Source organism: Mytilus edulis, chromosome 12 (genome assembly GCF_963676685.1).
Source record: "Mytilus edulis chromosome 12, xbMytEdul2.2, whole genome shotgun sequence".
NCBI classification, from domain to species: Eukaryota; Metazoa; Mollusca; class Bivalvia; order Mytilida; family Mytilidae; genus Mytilus; species Mytilus edulis.
The window spans coordinates 59,402,196-59,422,819 of NC_092355.1; the positions used below are offsets into that span (position 1 = coordinate 59,402,196).

The 20,624-nt window shown below is 31.2% G+C and overlaps 1 protein-coding gene across 5 annotated transcripts in view; it reads left to right on the forward strand.

Annotated features, from left to right (window-relative positions):
- LOC139499586 (adenylyl cyclase-associated protein 1-like) overlaps window positions 1–20,624 on the forward strand; it is a 68,063-nt gene that overhangs the window by 14,271 nt on the left and 33,168 nt on the right. For all 5 annotated transcript variants that reach the window (XM_071288334.1, XM_071288335.1, XM_071288333.1 and 2 more), the window contains 4 exons: window positions 4,634–4,737; window positions 8,420–8,497; window positions 13,654–13,707; window positions 19,201–19,290. In XM_071288334.1, the coding sequence (XP_071144435.1) occupies window positions 4,634–4,737; window positions 8,420–8,497; window positions 13,654–13,707; window positions 19,201–19,290 (326 nt within the window). The remainder of the gene's footprint in view (window positions 1–4,633; window positions 4,738–8,419; window positions 8,498–13,653; window positions 13,708–19,200; window positions 19,291–20,624) is intronic.

The following is a 20,624-nucleotide window of genomic DNA, read 5'->3' on the forward strand; positions in this document are numbered from 1 at the left end:
TTTTGGAGTTAAAATGAACTAAAATAGTCCTTTTGTATTCCAAATGAATTGAAATAGTCCTTTTGGAGTCCAAATGAATTAAAATAGTCATTTAGTATTTCAAATGAATTGAATTACATGTAGTCCCTTTGTATTCCAAATTAACTGAAACTTAGTCTTTTTCATTTTTATGTAGGCTAAATAAAGGGAAATACCGGTATATATATTGATATTAGAAAATGCTGTACGATTGCCAATAAGATATTTTTCCACAAGAGACCAAATAAAATTGCAGTTGGCAACTACATGTATTTGTCACCATCTAAGTTTACTAGAAAAGACCAAAATTCATCATTTATTTTATTTACATTTGAATGTTGAATTATTCCAAAATCAATCAAGTCTTTTAAAGACTCCATGGCGTTGTCAGTTTGTTTTAGATTTGTGAGTTTGACTGTCCCTTTGGTATCTTTCGTCCCTTTTTTAAATATACATACATATACATTTTTGTATATATACACTAGCATAAGGTCCATGTATATCATGTATATCTGACCTAGCTCATACATGTTAATTGCCAATTTATTTGTTAATGTTTTAATTTGTTGTGTCATTGGATTGCTGCTTCATTGATGTTTATTCCAAATATCATAATTATTCACATACCTCCAGTCACATGAGTAAGAACAGGTTAATTCTTCAAAGATACCATAAGGTGATTGATGATAAAAACCTTAGGCCAACCTGAAGAAATTATTTGTCAATGTTTAAAACAGTTTTAATTTGTTGTGTCATTGGATTGCTGTCTCATTGATGTTAACTCCAAATATCCTAATTATTTATATACCTCACATTACATGAGTTAGAACCTGTTAATTCTTCAAAGATACCATAAGGTGATTGATGATATGAATCTTATAGGCCAACCTTAAGAAATTATTTGTTATAATGTTTTAATGTGTTGTGTCGTTGGATTGCTGTCTCATTGATGTTTACTCCAAATAATATTTATATTCTTATTATTACATTCCTCAAGTTACATGATCATGAGTAACAACCTGTTAATTCTTCAAAGATACCATATCATGCATAAGTTGATTGATGAAATGAACCTCAGGCCAACCTTAGAAAAGTCTTTGTTTGATGACAAAAATGTAACTGCGGAACCACAGCACATTTAAAGTCTTTACAGTGCTCTAGCTAGAAATCAAAAGGGGCAGGGTGCCAGTGGAGGGCAGGGCACTTTTTATGATAAGAAAAGGCACTATTCATTTTTTTGTCTACGTTTCTGTGTGTATCACGAGTTAACGAATCTCTTTTTTTTTTTTTTACTGTATATGGTTTTTTTTAAAATAAAGATGCTTTTCAACTATAGTCTTTATTTCATTGTTTGTGTAGTTATGAATGATATAGTACATCTTCATCAACATATTATGTTTTTTACAGTTTAACTTCACTCTACCCATTATCACAGAATATGTGGTTTTTTTTATCCATATAGGATTTATAGCTTTTAATACGATCTGAAACTGAGAGCATTACTAATTTAACACTGTTTAGAACATGGATTGCTAAAAGTATAATTATCAAGTAGAAATTGCAATATATATTTTTTAGTATGTTCAAAGACAGTTAATATCTTTAAGGTAACATTATTATGTTATTATATATTCAATTGGTAATTTATTCCTTTTTTTGATACTAGATAATATTTTTAGAGCACAAATTTGTAATAAGCTAAAACAGGGGAAGTAACTCCAAAATCAATTTCCACCACGTGTGGGTTAATTAAAAACTGTGCTTGTCGCTAACAAGTTGAGATGGAAGGCATTTCTGTAAAGGCATAGTTTTATTTTGATGACTTAAATTCAATTCTAAAGTCATGAAAGTCTTCATTTATATACGCTCTTCCATTGTGACTTGGAGATCGAAAATGCCGACCCAAGCTAAACACACTCGCTGACACATTCATCAAAATTATGACAAAAAGATACATTGTCTTAATTAAATTACCTAGTTATTAACACCTTTGAAGTCTTTATCATTGTAATTGATTGTAATGCCATGATTAACCTGGGGGCAATCACACAGGTGTCATATATGTAATTAACTTGGAGATCAGAAATCGATGAAACAAAATTTTTCCAAAATGGCACAAGATAATTTTGGAAAAAGACGTCAGGGCAGAAGGGCGCGGATGAAGGCACCCAGGGCGCGGCTAAGGGCACCCAGGGTGCGGCGCCCTTCTATTTTGGGCTAGCGAGACCACTGTTATTGACAATTTATGGGAAAATTATTTGGTTGAAGTAACTGCAGAACCATAGGTCATTAGCAATGGTTATAGCTCCCTATAGTTCATTCAGATTTTGACAATTTATGGTATGTAAAATGCAAAACATATCATAAGGCCATAAAAAAGAATAGGTTTGTTAGCCCAAACCGGGGCTTTTTTAACCCTACCTACCCAGAAAAAAGCTGCCTACTCAAATTCTTTTATTGTCCTGATTTGGAGAAGTTTTTTTTTAATCAAATAGGCATGAAGACTAATAAACATCCGATATGTTAATTTCTTTTAAAAAAAAAAGAAAACGCCTACCTACCTACCCACTGTCTCAACCTTGGGTAGGGTTTGGGCAAACCAAAATATTTTTAATTGTGGCCTATTAGGACATATTGAGCTATGGATTTGCAGATATGTTTGGTGTTGCCTACCTATGCCTTGTAGGGTAGGTAGGTACATGTAGATAGTGGTTTCATTATTATTGGGCCAACAATATAAGTTTCATGTTTTAGAAAATCTTTTAAAAAAATATTCGTAACAATTTGTGTCATCATGGTCATGCTGGTAGTGGTAGGGAACATCAATTCATTAAATTCCATGTTAGCCTCAGAACAAAATGAATGAATAGTAGACGAGCCATTAATACTATTGCAATAATTTAGTGATAAAAGTTTGATCGAAGTAGGTTGGAAGTTCCAATAAGTACAACATGTGAATAGTAACTTAATTGGATCATTTTGAAGCCCCTGCCACAGCAGAGGGGAGGTGGCATTAAGGGTTACCCTTGTCAGTTTGTACTTCTACCTGCATGACCTGTACACATGTACCTGTACAAGCAAAAATTATTTTTCATTCTCTAATTTTAGTTTGCCTCAACTAACTGTTTAATATGAAACTTGTACACTATTGCTTATTACCACAAATCACAGATCAAGTTAGAATTTTGGATGGCAACACTTTAATAGTTCTCTAGTTATGTCCCTTTATAACATTATCATGTGATTATGTATATACTATAAGCAGGGGAAATTGTTTGAATCCCATGGACACATTCCACATTAATTTTTCATGTGCTGTCTCAAATTTGATTTGATTTAACAGACTATTTGTACAAGCAATTAAATATCAAGATTCCAAAAATAATTCATAAAAGCAGAATTCTAAATTAGATTGTCCATACAATAGTGACCTTCTGCTGTTGTTTGTTCTATGGTCAGTTTGTTTTCTCTTTGACACATTCCCTATTTCCATTCTCAATTTTATTAAATGCTGGACAAAATGTCCATTATTTTACTTTTTTGACAGAAGTTTACAACAAATACTGTCAAGATATAATTCAAAATTGGGGTTGTATTTATTTACTCAAAAGAGTGCCTACTCATTGTACATGAATTATACCATGTATAGCAGTTTAATGGATAAAGGAATGTACCTGAATCTGCAAAATTTTGAGTTTCTTTTGAAATTTCTGTTTAATCAAACCTGAGCTTAAAACAAGCAATTAGAAAATAAATCTGAGATTGAGTAGACACGACTGAACAGTTTTATAAATTTTTATATTTCCTGTTTTTATAAAGACACCTATACATAAAAAAATAATATACACATATATACATGATGCATACATAAATCATGTTAGTTGTACAAATTAAGTTTAAATAAATTAAACATAAAAAAACAGTATTAAATTACACACTATATAACCAGTGGCTGGTCCAGAAATTTTCATAAGGGGTCCCACTGAGTGCCAAAAAGGGGGGCTCTAGTCATGCTTCAGTGATTCTCTATACAATCAACCAAATTTTTCCTATAAAAGAGGAAGTTGCAAGGGTCCCCTGGAAAAACCCCAAAATCTGCCTCTGATAACTTGTACCTCATAGTGAATGCCTTAATGAAACTACCCTAAAAACCTGGGCTCTTTGATAGTAACTAATGACAAAAGTGCATGTTTTCCCTCCAATATAATGGAACTCAACATGCTCTAAGACATAAGCGCTAAGGTACATAAAAGTGAGCATAATATAAAAAAATATCACTACAAGTACCTTACCAACCTAATTTTTCTTCAGAAGGAAATGTTTAACACATACATAAGATTATTTGGCCTATTGCAGTTTCTTTTGATAAAATGTTACATCAAATTAACATGAGATAATGACTGAAATGATGTTTTGTTATATATATCTAATCTGACAAAAAGAAACAAAAAACTTACCTGTTTATTTTTGTCTTGTGCATCATACATGTAGCATACAAACTACTTCTAGAAGTTACATTGTTACGAATTCATTTTCTTATTGAAACTTTGTCATTATAAAAAGACATTTTTCATTCGTGTCAAAATGTTACGAAATAATTTTGGTCATTTTTCAGATGTTGTAGCACCATATGTGACGGCCTTTGATGATCTGGTGAAGGGATCAGTAGGACAGTTTTTAGATTTATCCAATAAAATTGGAGGAGATGTTGCTAAAATTGTGAGTAATATGTTAATATCTTGTAATTAATTTCAAAGCATGCTCAGTGAGCATCATGCATGGCGTCTAAAATGTGAATGATGTAGGCAAGTGATCATGGCGTCAAGCTAAAATGCTTCCAGTTGTGTCAGGTAGCTTATATTTTACTACATGTACTACACTACACTGTACATGTAGAATTAGTATCTGGTTTCTAAAGGTAGTTGGAGAGGTAGATAAAATTACTAATATTTCATAAAGGGAACAACCATTTAATTTCAAAAAAAATAATTCTGAACCTAAGATAGAATAATATTTTTCTGGTCAACATGGTCAAGCAGATCATGCAGATGAAAAAATAACCATAGTTGTTTTCATTATCATGATTATGTTAAAGTTGTTATGATTAACCGGTACCCTTTCACATCCAAAGTATTCCAGAGTTTTTCTAAACATGCTAAAAGGATACCTTAATTTCTATTTTCAAACAATTGCAACTTGATTAAAAAAAAAAATCATTTAATATATAATATAAATGTATGACCAACAGGAAAAACATCTTTAGTTCATATCAAACATGAATTGATAAGAACCACAATGATTTTTTCTAAAGAATGTCACAAAAAAAAAATCTAGATATTGAATCGGAAACATAATTCCAGTCAATGATTTCAGATGGGGAGTTTAAAAAAAAAAGCATTTTGACAACCTACACTTGTGGTCATGAAATTTCGCAAAAATGTATATAAAAGTTGATGAACATACAGTAATTTATGGACAAAATTAGCCTCTTTAGGTAGGGAAATGGATAGTTGTACTTACAAACATCAAAAGCTAGACGACACAAGTGAGGGGGTATGAGGGGTCCTAATAGAGAAATCACATGCTTAAAAACATGGAATTCCGAGGTCCTGAATTTAAAGAAATTAAAGTCCAGACATCCGAAATTTGAAAAAAGAATTCCAGGAACCCGAAAGGATCAATCCTGATATCCCGAGCTTAAAAACACTGATCACGGAGTTCTGATAAAGGTCCTACCCCTGCCCACAAGGAATATAAACACAAACTTCACAAACTTAATAGTTAAGACATAAGAGAATGTCTGACTGAGAGTGTGCATGTGATGTAGGTAGATCTATCCTCTATACACAAGACATCAGTTGAAAGAGAAATTCCAAGAGACCATATGTCAAAGATTACACATTTATCTTCAAAAGAGTTGTTGATAGATTAAAGAATATTTATTGGCATGGCCTTAAATAGAAAACTATTTGATATAAGGTTCAGTGAACATGACTAAGGGAATAAATATATGTTATCATGGTTTATAGTCCATGCTTTGAATTTTGTGATTTCCCTTTCACAACCTATTAAAGGTTAAATTTTTATAATTTTCTTATCCCTGATTACATGAACAGTCTTCACATGATGGCAGTCCAGGCAGCCCAGGCTAGTAAAATTGCTCTCGGGTCTGTAAAAATCATATCTACAGGCCAACAGAATCAAACTAAAAAATTTTAAAAATTGAGATCCGGGCCTGTAGATTTAAAAGTTCCTCGTGAAGACTGCATGAACAAATTCTCAAAATAAGCAAACACTAGTGACAGCCAAAATTTTCTAAGCTTCTAGGTTACATAGATTATTTTCAATCTGTTTCAGGTAAATGCTTAAAATACATTGATGAACTTGACTTTTACAAACGCCTAACTGATTTAAAGAGTTATCTCCCTGAACCAAGGTCTACCCCCTTAAGTATTTAATAACAGTATATAGTTATGTAGCCTTAGTAACTCATTAAGATCACTTCTGTCTTCTTGTTCTGATATTGACACCACTACACTTAATCTGTCAAATGTACATGTAATAGTCAAGAATAAAATTTTACTAGTCTGTGGCATCAGACTAGTGGCAAAGGGTGGATACTAGGTATCTGCTATGTCACATGTATGTCATGAATGAATAGTAAGTTTTTATATGAAGAATTCTTGGGGTTTCACATATCAAAACATTGAAATTTTGGCTTTTTAAAAAAAAAATATATATATACATACTTCATTTTGTACTTAAAATGTCTTACTAGATATAATATGGGTTTTGCACATTATTGAAGGTTATACAGTAATCTATTCATTTTGGTCATTTTGTTTTTTGTGGATAGTTTTCTCATAGGACAACCCGTGGTAAAATCTAAATATATTCAAGCCCCATGAATTATTTCGATTCTAATAGGACAAATACGGCTATTCTTTTGGATCGAAGCGCTCTAGGTGGAGGCTGATATTTGCCGTTCCCATAAATAAACGCACTATTCAATTGGCGTAAAAGAACGGAACAAACTGAATTAGTGACATGCTTAAACTATTTACAATAATGTATTTAGATAGTTTTGGATGAATTTAATGATAATTTACTTATATTTCTTATATGTTTAAAAAAAATTGGCTTATATCACATTTTAGCATCATTTGTTTATGTTTTCCTGTTGTGATGATTTTCGGTTTCACAAGCGTGTATTTTCCCGTAAAATGCTTATAATCTGACGTCGTTGTTCTATGACGTCGGGTAGCTCATTCATTAAAATACATATGACGTGGGAGTACAATAGGAACAGCCCTAACAATATATTCATATTTTACAACGGGTGTGTACTCAAAGCGTTTGAAGGACGTCATGTTAGAATTATTCATAAATTATATGAATAATCATAGTAAGTACATGTAGGTACATAGAACATCAGCAAAAATCAGGAAAAGTTGATATTTTGAATCATTCAAAAAACGTACAATATAAATAATAATAATGTTTTAAAAGAAAAGAAAATCTTAACCTGAGGTAGCATGGATTGGGTAGATATTTTTATTACGTAAAAGTTTACTTGTAAAGTCATTTTATTAGTTGGAGCCAGGGGTTCTAGCAGGCGTATGCTCTTTGCAATGGTTTATTTTTATAAAATATTATTTTTTCAATAAACACATGATAAACAAATTTTCTTTAAGATAATTTTTTAAGGCTACAAAAGAGGGACGAAAGATACCAAAGGGACAGTCAAACTCATAAATCTAAAACAAACTGACAACGCCATGGCTAAAAATGAAAAAGACAAACAACAGCACACACGACACAACATAGAAAACTAAAGAATAAACAACACGAACCCCACCAAAAAACTAGGGGTGATCTCAGGTGCTCCGGAAGGGTAAGCAGATCCTGCTCCACATGCGGCACCTGTCGTGTTGCTTATGTGATAACAAATCTGGTACAAAACTACACTTTCCTTAATCCACATAAAAGAAAATTGGTATCCACAAAGAATTAATTGTCAGTATTTCAACATTGACTGTATAAAATTTGTATTTGCAAAACTTTGTTTAAACACATAGAAATTTGTCAGAATATTGGTAAAATTGCACTATTAATTGTAAAAGAGTTCGGTGTAGACTAAGATTCACATTTGTTTCAATCGAAGTAGCATTAAATCATTGTTTTTTGTGTATGTAAATAATGTAATTAATATTTGTTTCCCTCTGTGACTGTACCATACAAGTATGACCTACATGTAATGCCCTTGTCGGTCCATGGATGGTTATAAAGTATTTTGTTATTCTTAAACATGTTAAACATTGTATTTAATTCTGAAATTTTTTCAAGGTTTTGAATTAATTTTTCATTTTATTTTAAATGGTCACCCTATGTTTATTTTTAGGGAGAAATTGTTTCCAAAGCCTTCCAGGAACAGAGACAACTTCTAGTGGTAGCTTCCAAGAGCAAGAAACCAGCTGATGTAAGTGTGATACTCATTATCTGTAGTTTGAAAAGCTTGCAGTGAAGTACTGTCATGGCTGTTAACTTTAGCATGTTTAGGTGCATATCCAGAATTTGATAGTAAAGTGGTGCTCCTAAGAATAAGGAGTTTGTGCACCATATTATGAAAAACAATGGCAATAATTTTATCAACTTTACATTTTATTTGTATGGCCCTGCCACAAAGTGATTGGGGTCACATAGTTTTACCCTTATATGTCATTTTTCAACATATAGTTATAGATTTTTCCCTGACATCCAGCTCATGTTAAAGTATCTTTTGTGAGTCTTCTATAATGAGTTACAGTCCCTACACTGACTTAGAAAGATTCTTGAAAATAACAGCAATACAGACTCGTATTCTCAAATCTTCATCCTTTATGTGATGCAAAATTTATTACACACAGTTGTGAAAGTGATGTTAAACACCAATCATTCAATCAATCAATCAGGAACTGCAGCCCTATTGTAATAGCTATGTGTTTTAACCTCTATTGAAAGGTGACACTGGCATACATGTCTCTTATAAAATCAGGAAATTTGTTTGACTGCATATTAGCCATGCATTATTTACATTTACAAAATGATATGGTTGATAATTTTAAAAGGTCAAAAGTCTGAGTAGTGAAATCAATTAAGGTATTATGATGTTTGTTTATTGAAGATAATTCATTTAAAGTTAATGGGTATTTAAGTGTCTGATAGTGTTTCTGCATCTTAAATGTCATCATTTTCACCTGAAGACACCTGTCAGTCATCATTTGGTTGACAGTTACAAGTCAACAGTGATCAAGGTGAAAATAAAATACATTAGATGAAAAAACCATTCATTTAAAAATCTAATTTGAATAGGGATTCTTATTTAAATAGTGTTTACATTGTCAAAAAAACATTAATCAGTCCTGTATGGAGACATTCTTAACATGCATCTTGTTTACCTTGTCGGAAGGTTTGAATCAGTCCTGTATGGAGACATTCTTAACATGTATCTTGTTTACCTTGTCAAAAAGTTTGAATCAGTCCTGTATGGAGACCTTCTTAACCATGTTAACATGCATCTTGTTTACTTTGTCAAAAGGTTTGAATCAGTCCTGTATGGAGACATTCTAAACATGCATCTTTTTTATCTTGTCAAAGGTTTGAATCAATCCTGTATGGAGACATTCTTAACATGCAGCTTGTTTACCTTGTCAAAAGGTTTAAATTAGTTCTGTATGGAGACATTCTTAACATGTATCTTGTTTATCTTGTCAAAAGGTTTGAATCAGTCCTGCATGGAGACATTCTTAACATGTATTTTGTTTACTTTGTCAAAAGGTTTGAATCAGTCCTGTATGGAGACATTCTAAACATGCATCTTGTTTACTTTGTCAAAAGGTTTGAATCAGTCCTGTATGGAGACATTCTTATAGATAGATAGTTTATTCTCATAAAACCATGCAAGTACAAAGGTTACAGAGAAGTTAACAAAATAATACACATAAAAATAAAAAATGCATTAAAAATGAATAAAATTCCTTACATGCATCTTTTTTATCTTGTCAAAGGTTTGAATCAATCCTGTATGGAGACATTCTTAACATGCAGCTTGTTTACCTTGTCGGAAGGTTTGAATCAGTCCTGTATGGAGACATTCTTAACATGTATCTTGTTTACCTTGTCAAAAAGTTTGAATCAGTCCTGTATGGAGACCTTCTTAACCATGTTAACATGCATCTTGTTTACTTTGTTAAAAGGTTTGAATCAGTCCTGTATGGAGACATTCTAAACATGCATCTTTTTTATCTTGTCAAAGGTTTGAATCAATCCTGTATGGAGACATTCTTAACATGCAGCTTGTTTACCTTGTCAAAAGGTTTAAATTAGTTCTGTATGGAGACATTCTTAACATGTATTTTGTTTACTTTGTCAAAAGGTTTGAATCAGTCCTGTATGGAGACATTCTAAACATGCATCTTGTTTACTTTGTCAAAAGGTTTGAATCAGTCCTGTATGGAGACATTCTTATAGATAGATAGTTTATTCTCATAAAACCATGCAAGTACAAAGGTTACAGAGAAGTTAAAAAAATAATACACATAAAAATAAAAAATGCATTAAAAATGAATAAAATTCCTTACATGCATCTTCAACTGTTTACCTTGTCAAAAGGTTTGAATCAGTCTTGTATGGAGACATTCTTAACATGCATTTTGTTTACCTTGTCAAAAGGTTTAAATTAGTTCTGTATGGATACATTCTTAACATGCATCTTGTTTACCTTGTCAAAAGGTCTGAATCAGTCCTGCATGGAGACATTCTTAACATGCATCTTGTTTACCTTGTGAGAAGGTTTGTATCAGTCCTGTATGGAGACATTCTTAACATGTGTTTTGTTTACTTTGTCAAAAGGTTTGAATTAGTTCTGTATACATGGAGACATTCTTAACTTTATCTTGTTTACTTTGGCAAAAGGTTGAACTCAGTCCTGTAAAGAAGCATTCAGTGCATGTGCAGTTATCTTGTTTTCAAAGTTTTGCATAGCAAACAAGTTCATGAAGTTGATGCTGCTAAGAATCAAGTGTAGTTGCAATGTCCTTCCTGGTCAAAATCAACAAAGTTTAGGTATAGTCAGTTTGAGGGGAGCATCTAATTGTAATTTAGTTTTAAGATAAAATCACTTTGTATCATCAGTACATCGGATATAGGTACTTAAACCAAGCGGGCATGATTGATTTTGACCTTGCACGGTAACGAAAATCTTTGTTTTGCTTTATCGATATTCAATGTACATTTCTCAACATTTGAAATTCCTGCTCCCAAATAATTTTCGCATCAAATTTTTTGCTATTCATGAAACAACTTTGATATTCTAATAAGAACAATTAACTTGTACATGCGCAAATAGTGAATGTCAACACCAACTTTCAATTTTGATACAGTTGTTGAGACATTTACATGTTTTATCTGAAAGAAACCTAATACAGGGCAACAGTAATAGTTACCAATCATAAACCTACCTGTGATTACTTATTCCTTTAACTTTTTGGGTAATAAACAAGTATGAAAATAAAGTTTTTGTGTACGGTGTACAACAACTTAACTATGCACAGTACATAAGGATTTATGTGGTCACCTAAACACCGTACACTCTTCTTTAGGGATAATATATCGAAAAATAACATGTATGAAAGATTTCAATGCCAATTATTGAAACAGCTATATTTATTACACACACACACATTGACCTTTTATCAGAAAAAGAGTTATATCGGATGAGACGAGGGCCACCTTCTTTGACAAGTATTTGCACATGCTTTTACAATGTTTTAGTAATCCCTCTTGTTTTGGGAAAATAATGAGACATCTCTAATCATCAACCTACGACCAAATCATTTCTTAAAACAGCAATTATGTTTAGATTGAAGTAAACATAGATATTATGTGAACGAAACGAAGATTTTCGTTACCGTGTAAGATAAAAATCGCTCACGCCCGCTTGGTTAGTACCTATATCTGCTGTACGATGATACACGGTGAAAATAGGAATTTCTTTATCTTTGACAGATCTAAATTCTACAAAATGGGACAAAATAAAACCCGTCATGATAATTAAATACACTTTTTTTTAGATTTTAAGAGGTGTTTTTTTCAGAAAAAAGTACATGTACTTGTCTTTTTTTATACGCCCGTCAAAATTTTGCAAGACGTATTATGGTATACAAATGTCAGGTGTCCGTCCGTCCGTCTGTCTGTCAGTTTGTCCGTCTGTCTGGCGTAAACATGTCGCACCGTAACTTGAGAACGACTTATCCAAATTTCATGAAACTTAATATAGTTGTTTCTTATGATGGTCAAATGATCTGTATACTTTTTGGTGAAAATAAGATTTAAACTTTTTGAGTTACGGCACTTTATAACTAAAACAGGGATGTGTTTTTTTCACATGTCGCACTGTATCTCAATAACGATTCTTGATTATGACTTAAAACTTTAAACACTTCTTAGTTATATTAATCTCAATATCTGTATACTTTTTGGTGATGATTCAAAATTTCATTTTTGAGTTATTGAGTATTTTGTAAAAAAGGGGGAGGGTTTTTTTACATGTCGCGCCATATCTCAAAAACTATTTATGATTATTGCTTAAAACTTTACACATGTCTTTGTTATATTAATCTCAATATCTGTATACTTTTTGGTGATGATTCAAAATTTCATTTTTGAGTTATTAGTATTTTGTAAAAAAGGGGGAGGGTTTTTTTTACATGTTGTGCTGTATCTCAAAAACGATTTATGATTATTGCTTAAAACTTTACACACTTTTTTGTTCTATTAATCTAAAGATCTGTATACTTTTTAGTGGTTATTCAAAATTTTATTTTTGAGTTATTGAGTATTTTGTAAAACAGGGGAGGGTTTTTTACATGTCGCGCCGTATCTCAAAAATAAGTTATGATTATTGCTTAAAACTTTACACACTTCTTTGATATATTAATCTAAAGATCTGTATACTTTTTGGTTGTGATTCAAAATTTTATTTTGGTAATATTTAGTTTTTGTAAAAAAAAACAGGGTTGGGGGTTTCACATGTCCCGCCGTGTCTCTAAAACAATATATGGTTATTGCTTAAAACTTTCTCATAAACTATTTATGATTATTGCATAAGACTTCCACATAAGACATCGGGCGTATCATGCGCTCATGGCGCAGCTGTTTATTAAAACCTGTTACTGTAGAATATATCTCCTCAAATAGAAAATATGTGTAAGTGAATGTACTGTGAATTTATAGACAATTTTGTGGTTACCAATTTTTCATGGATTGAAGTAGAATTATATATTTGTGGATGTTTGATTTGTTTTATTTGCTTAATTATGCTTTCATTAGTCTTAGAGTCAAATTCATACTTCATTGCAGGGCTTCCAAAACGGTCATATATTCCGCACTATTCTATATTATAAATAGATAGGACAAAGCATGAAATGGTCATCTATTTTTTTAGTTTAAAAAAAAAGTTCATTTTACAATTTGATTTGCAGTTTACCTTTATCATGTTTATCCATGAAATCATTTGAAAGTAGTACCCTATGATCTAGAGGAATAATAATAAATTCATAGTAAGGTGATGATAATTCTGTTTACTCTATTTTACAGGGAGATTTAGCCAAGCTGTTACAGCCTTTATCAGACTGTATTAGTGCTGCAGTGGTATGTATATCTTTTTAGATATAGGTTAGGTCTGCCTGGAACAGATTTTTTTTTGGGAAAAGTTGTCTCATTGACAATCATACCACATCTTCTCACAAAAAATATGAATTTATTGTGATGTTTTTATTATGGCCGAAATTGCAATAAGATATTTTTGTAAAATAAAACTCATATTTTAAGTTTGGATTGTTTTATTAGCATTCAGCATGTCCTTAAGGTGGTACTTAACACTACAGGGAGATAACTCTGTAAAATCAGCAGAACGTTTTAATGATGTGTTCTTAAGGGAATATTAAGCTTCTCAATGATCAAAATGAGTGTTTGTCAAACTGCTAACTGAGATACCAGTGTAATTTTTCTGATTAAACGGTTGGTTCAATTTTTTTGATTTTTTTATATTTTAGTCAAAGGGTCAAAGTAAATACTTTAATTGTCAAAATTTTATGAAAATTAAACAAATTATAAAATTAACTACTCATTCTTTTTCCATGTTGTTGACCAAAAGACAATTTATGTATAAAATAAAGAGCATATTGCTTCGAAAAAATTCTCCTTACCTAAGAGAGGCTTTACTTCATTAGTCCAACTTTATAAAGAAATAGATAAAACAATGTATGTACATTTAAGAGAAAAGGGGGAGGCTCTTTTCATTTTGAATGGGTGAGACTCTGTCAAAAGAGGCATAACTCTTACCTGTAATGAGAAAATTTTCTAACTATACAAAAGCTCTTTCTCCATGTTCTCTGCCAATGCTTGTCATGCTCCTTATTCTTTTTGTTGAAATTGTGTTACAAAATATTAAAAGAAGGCTTTTATTCTATATTTACCTATAAATCCAAAGCTTGTGCACATAAATGTAAAGTTATGAACATTTTATAAAACTGATATAATTAGGAACGACATAAAAAATTCAATGAAGGATAAGAAACTTGATTCACATAGTTTTTTCACTGACCCCTACACCCTCTCTAAACTTAATTTGGGGAAAACTGATTGATCAATATGTATTTAATATGTAAAATCAATTTTAGATCAGCACTTTCAACCCCACCCCCAAATTATTTGAGTTAAGTTTTTTATCCTACATCGATCTTTTGATGTCGTCCCTTAGGGCAATTGCTCTGTCTGTCCATCAGTGTGTCTTTGGTGTAAGATAAGTCAAGATTGTCTTCACCAATTTTATAATTTTTATGCTCAGTGTTTATACCTGTAAATTAAAAGAAAGGTTCATTAGTTTTTTCTAGTGAAAATTGGACATAACTGTGATAAAAAAAAAACATGTGTTTTTTGTTGAAAATTGCTAATTTTGAAAAACATATTTTTTAACAGATAGGCCAATTAAAATTAATTGGTAGATTTTCATCCCCGCCCGCCCCTCTGAAATCTTCCCGCCCCGATTTTTTTTATTTTTGAAAAAAATACGATTTCCGGATTTTGTTCATTTCCATTACCAGTAACCGTCGATAATTTCGTTTCATGTAAAACTTCCTGTTTCAAATTTCGGTTTTCGTATTTCTTAGTGTATTCTTACTGAATGATTAAGTCGATATATTCTGCTGATCTATGATGACAACATCATTTACCGAGAATAAAGATTGATTACGAGAAGGGCGTGAAATATTCGGGTTACGAGTAATACCCTGTGCCCAAGAACGCAAATCGCCGTATGTCACAAATGACACAAATGTTTGTGAGAAAAACACCTTGGATTTATTTTATTTATGCAATGACTTTGTGTCAAGAAATTTGGGCTGTGAATGAAACCCAAAAGCGTTAGAATCGTGGAACACATTTGACTGGAATAAAGAAATTAACACAAGCATGAACTTTTTAGATTGGTGACCGTATATTGAGTTAAACAAATCAACAAACATACTCATTTCTAATTTATTAATTGATAGCAAGCTCTTAGATTTAGATTTAGCCTTAGTTTCGTTTTTTGCAGAAATAGAGAAAACATCCTCTGTCCCAATACCCACGATAGAGTCATTAAACAACGTACTTTATTTTCTACATTGTAATTATATTTGCATCTTGCATATTAAGGACCAATCCTATTATTTAAACATTGTTTGAGTTTTCATTTTATTCTGTACTTATCGTACTTGTGTTGCATACCAATGCATTTGCTTCATTTTATTAGGACAACAAAACATTGCTGAGAAAGCAAACATTGCTTAGAAAGCAATATACATTTGATGTAGGTAGTCCAACTGAAGAGGGCACTTCTCCACATTTCTGCTGTTTACTATCAATAGGTTTCTAAAGCGGCAATTACATGCAGAACAGATCAGAGATATATATTTATGAATTTGAAAAAAAGCGGCACCAGCATATGGAGTATATTTGTCTCAATTGTTACGTTACTCTAGAGCTATAGCTCAAAGTACGTTGATTTTGTTGAACGAGGAATACTGTTTTCTCAAAAGTTGCTAAGACAGGGCTATGAATCAATCAAATTAAGGTCATCACTCAAGCAATTTTATGGTCGCCATCATGAGCTGATTGGCCATTATGACAAAAGTGTGTCAGAAATCATATCCCAGTGATATTCTTCCTCAGTCATAACAACCTTCCATCCTTACCGAACTGAACAAACAAATAACATGACGGGTGCCGTATACGGTACAGGAAATGCTTACCCTTCCGAAGCACCTGATTTCACTCCTGGCTTTTAGTGGAGTTCATGTTGTTTCCTACTTATTATTTGTAACTGTTGATGTAAATATCTTTTGGTTTTATGAGTCTTTGGTTACCCCTTGGTTTTGATTGTCATTATCTTATACACGATATCTTATGGATGTATTTACATGATATAAGCTTATTATTACACTTGCATATATGAATAACACATGACAAAAAGGTTTCATATAAAATAAAATTTAAAAAATAAAATCCTCCCACCCACCCCATTTTTTTCAAAAATTTGGATGAAAATCTACTAATTAATTTTAGTTGGCCATATGCAAAAAATATGACATAAATTTTATAATATGCTATTCAAAATGATTCCCAATGACAATTGATTTATGCTTATTTTAGTTTGAGTTAAAATTTTCTGTTATTAAAAACAAGACTTTTTTCTAGGATTTCTATGAAAACTGATTCATTGATATAATATCCTTTTCTAAAATGATTCCAGGTGTGGAAAGTAAAATGTGCAAAAATTCTCATAAATTTAGAAATCAAAACTTTTAAGAAACATCTTTTTGTGAAAGGATTTAAACAAAAATTGATATATAGGTATAATAAGCTATTCTAAATCGCTTCCTGTTGTCAAAATTTGACTTTTTAAAACATATAAAGTGGGGCATACATATGTTTAAAAAATTTTGTTGTAAAAATCTTAAATTTGAAAAATGATTTCTTACAACAGGATTTTAACAAAAATTGATCTATAGATGTAATAAAGTATTTTTAAGTGATTTTAAGTGAAGGTGTCAAAGATTTAAAAAAAAAAATGGTTTGAATATACTGTTTTTAAAAATTTAACCATGCGCAATTGTGAGAAATAGCTTTATATGATCAAGAATTACAACTAAATTGATATAAAGGTATAGTACACTACTGTAAATTTAGAAATTATTGCATGCATTTATTATTGCGATTTTGCAATTTTAGACTTAAATGCTATTTTAATTTACCATTTTTTTTAAAAATCTTGTTTAATTCATATAAAAAAAACTTAAATCCGAGGTTAAATTATTGTTGCATTTTTTGCAATAATAAAAACCTCTCAATGATTTCTAAATTTACAGTATTCAAAATTGTTTTTCAATGTCAAGAGTTAATTTTTGTGAGAAAAAGATAAGAAATTTTTTTGGGATTTCAATAAAAATTGGAATACATCGTTATGGTATGATATGCATATTTGTTGTCAAAACTTAGTTTTTGTTTTGAAAAAAAAAAAGAAAAAAATGAAACATAAACCATTAAAAGAAAATATATATATATATGGAAGTTATTTAGTTTTTCATGAAAACCATTATAGCCAAAAAATATCTTCTGAAAATGGTAACAGGACAGCCAAAATAAAACCTCTTTTGAAAAATGTTGAGTTTATATTTGTATATGATTACATTAAGATTACATACTTGATTTGAATTATTTTATGAATAAAGATGATGATTTAACCCAGTTACTAACTGTCAATATGTTAAGGAATTTTGGGTCCTCAATGCTCATCAGATGAACTTCCTACTGTTTTTGATTGAAGGGTCACTCAGAAAAATTGCATGTCTGGCATACAAAATTACAATCCTGGTATGAGGGAGGGCAGGACCTTTTTCAGGACTCCGCGATCAGGTGTATTTAAGCTTAGAATTTCAGGATGGATTCTTTAGGGATCTGGGAATTCTTTTTTTGAAATTCGGGACCTTGGGATTTCATGATTTTAAGCCCAGGATTTCAGGAACAGGACCCCTCTTACAATGTACTCCCTCTCTGGTATCTATCATGATTTTATATTAACTCTTACAAACAATAATAACCCCATTTTCTCTAGTTTTAGATCTGCCTTACAATTATGCCTTCTTTACCATTCATTCCAGAAAAATATCAGAATTATTTTAACTTTTACAACACTCTATGAAGATTGCTCTATATCTTCCAAAATTTCAAAAAAAATTGTTAAAAATGTCAATCACAGCACCTTTTGATGAATAAAGTATTCTTGCACTTTAAGAGTTAACATTAAATTTGGTGGAAAATGTACAACATTAAACATTATAAATTCTTGTAATTCTCAATGTGAAGGATAATTTTTCTATCTGAATGAAGTATCGTTTAAAAACCTCTTAGGAATGGTCTTGTTTAACCCATCTTTTAATGTTTTATGAATTAAAAAATCATTACCACGGATACCAATGAAGTTAATTATTATTTTCCATATATTCTTTTGATCTTCTGAAATTTTCAAGTCCGACAATTTCTCTTTGTTTAATCTTTTGCAAATCAGAAATAATACACTTTCTAATAATTTATGACATATCTAGTCTTTTTTATTACCTAATTATGAAGTTATGATCTTTAAGAGATTTTTTATTCATTCTTTATGAGAAAAAAATCCTGCTATTTTTAAAGCGATGAAATTGTATATATTTTATCCTGGGTCTTTCCCTTTGATAACAATTATTTATTCATATGATGTTAGTTTTTTTTTTAACAAAAATAAATTCACTGACTGTTCTTATGGATTTTGGAACTCTTATTTATTGTTATCTCACAAATATAAATAGAATTGCTTATACCTGAACACTTCCATGACTTCCATTGCCCTGTGAGGCCCTGACATCTATAGCCCATTTGTTTAGAAATCCGTATCACCCAGTCTCTCTATCAATGATAGCCCATAGTTGCTAACATTCCCCCCCCCAAAAAAAAAAAAAAAAAACAAGTAATCTTGTGGTCTCTGGCAGCTTAATTAATACAGCTGTCTCAGTGTCAATCATTGTCTTTTGATTTTTATACTAAGTAAACTATTTTTAATTTCAGAATTTTAGAGAAGGAAACCGTGGAAGTCAGTTTTTCAACCATTTGTCAGTCCTAAGTGAATCTTTGTCAGCTCTTGGATGGGTTTCTGTGGTGAGTTTGATATGAAAAGAAATATACAATATTAGGTCAATGTCAGGAAAATATACACTTTTTGTATGAGGCAGAGGAACTGGGGAAGGAGGAGGTTCTACCGAGCCCTTCCTCAGTTTTGTGCTGAGTACAAAAAAGTTTATAGTTATATGACATTGACCTAATATTGTTTTAATACTTCAACATAAATTAATACATGTAATACATTGATAACTTTTAAAATCAAAACACTAATGTCAAACTTATTTTCATCCCATAATGGACCCCTGGTTGTGGAGAAAGTGTTCCATGATGAAATTGACATTATACAAAATATAGCTGTGTTACTATATTTAGGAAATAAACACAACTAGTTGCAGTATAAATACAGATACTCCCAAGAACAAAAGACGGATAAGTGAAAAAATTACACTTTTCCATATACTATAAAAGAGGGACGAAAGATACCAGAGGGATAGTCAAACTCATAGATTGAAAATAAACTGACAACGCCATGGCTAAAAATGAAAAAGACAAACAGACAAATAATAGTACATAAGACACAACATAGAAAACCAAAGACTAAAGATGCTTTTTGACTGATATATAATTAGTAATATATATTCTAATCACATTTTCATAAATACTTCACATGAATAATGTATTATTAGTTTATAGATATAAATGATTGAATCAACTGTGAAAGTCAAGTGGTTTTAAGGTTCATGGTAAAGTTTGTGTTATAAGGCCATTGTTATATTTTGAGTGTGCTCTGATGAATAGTGATTTAGGTGACATATAAATTTCAGTCATTTTCTAGTAAAGCAGGGTTTGGAACTCAGATTTTTCTTTCAACAATAAAACAGGTTGCCATGGAATTGAAATGAATGTGTAAGCTGTTGTATTTAGAACCTTGACAAAAAATTGATTGATTTTCGACATGACAGCCATATTTTAATTGTGTAAGAAGCTGGAGAGAACCGACCTTCAGCCCTTCACAAAAAAATGAACATACATCATTTGCATATTTATAAATATACTATTAAATGAGAAGACCTCATTTTGTGTGTCGCTTTTCTTCTTTCTGCAATAAATTAATCATCATGCCTCTGTGTCCTATAAGTACCATGCATAGTTACATTTGTCATCCTTGCCTATAGTATGATTATATAGTTTGTTTTATTTTGGGAGAAAAAATTCTCTCATAAAATCTTCAACACAAATTCATTGTACAACAGTCTTCATACTTAAACCACGCTCTAGATGTCAATGATTTCACAGGTGTGTTCTAGAAGCATATGAAAATAATAGATGGAGTACATATTAATGTAACTTTCATGTCTTTGTACGTGTAT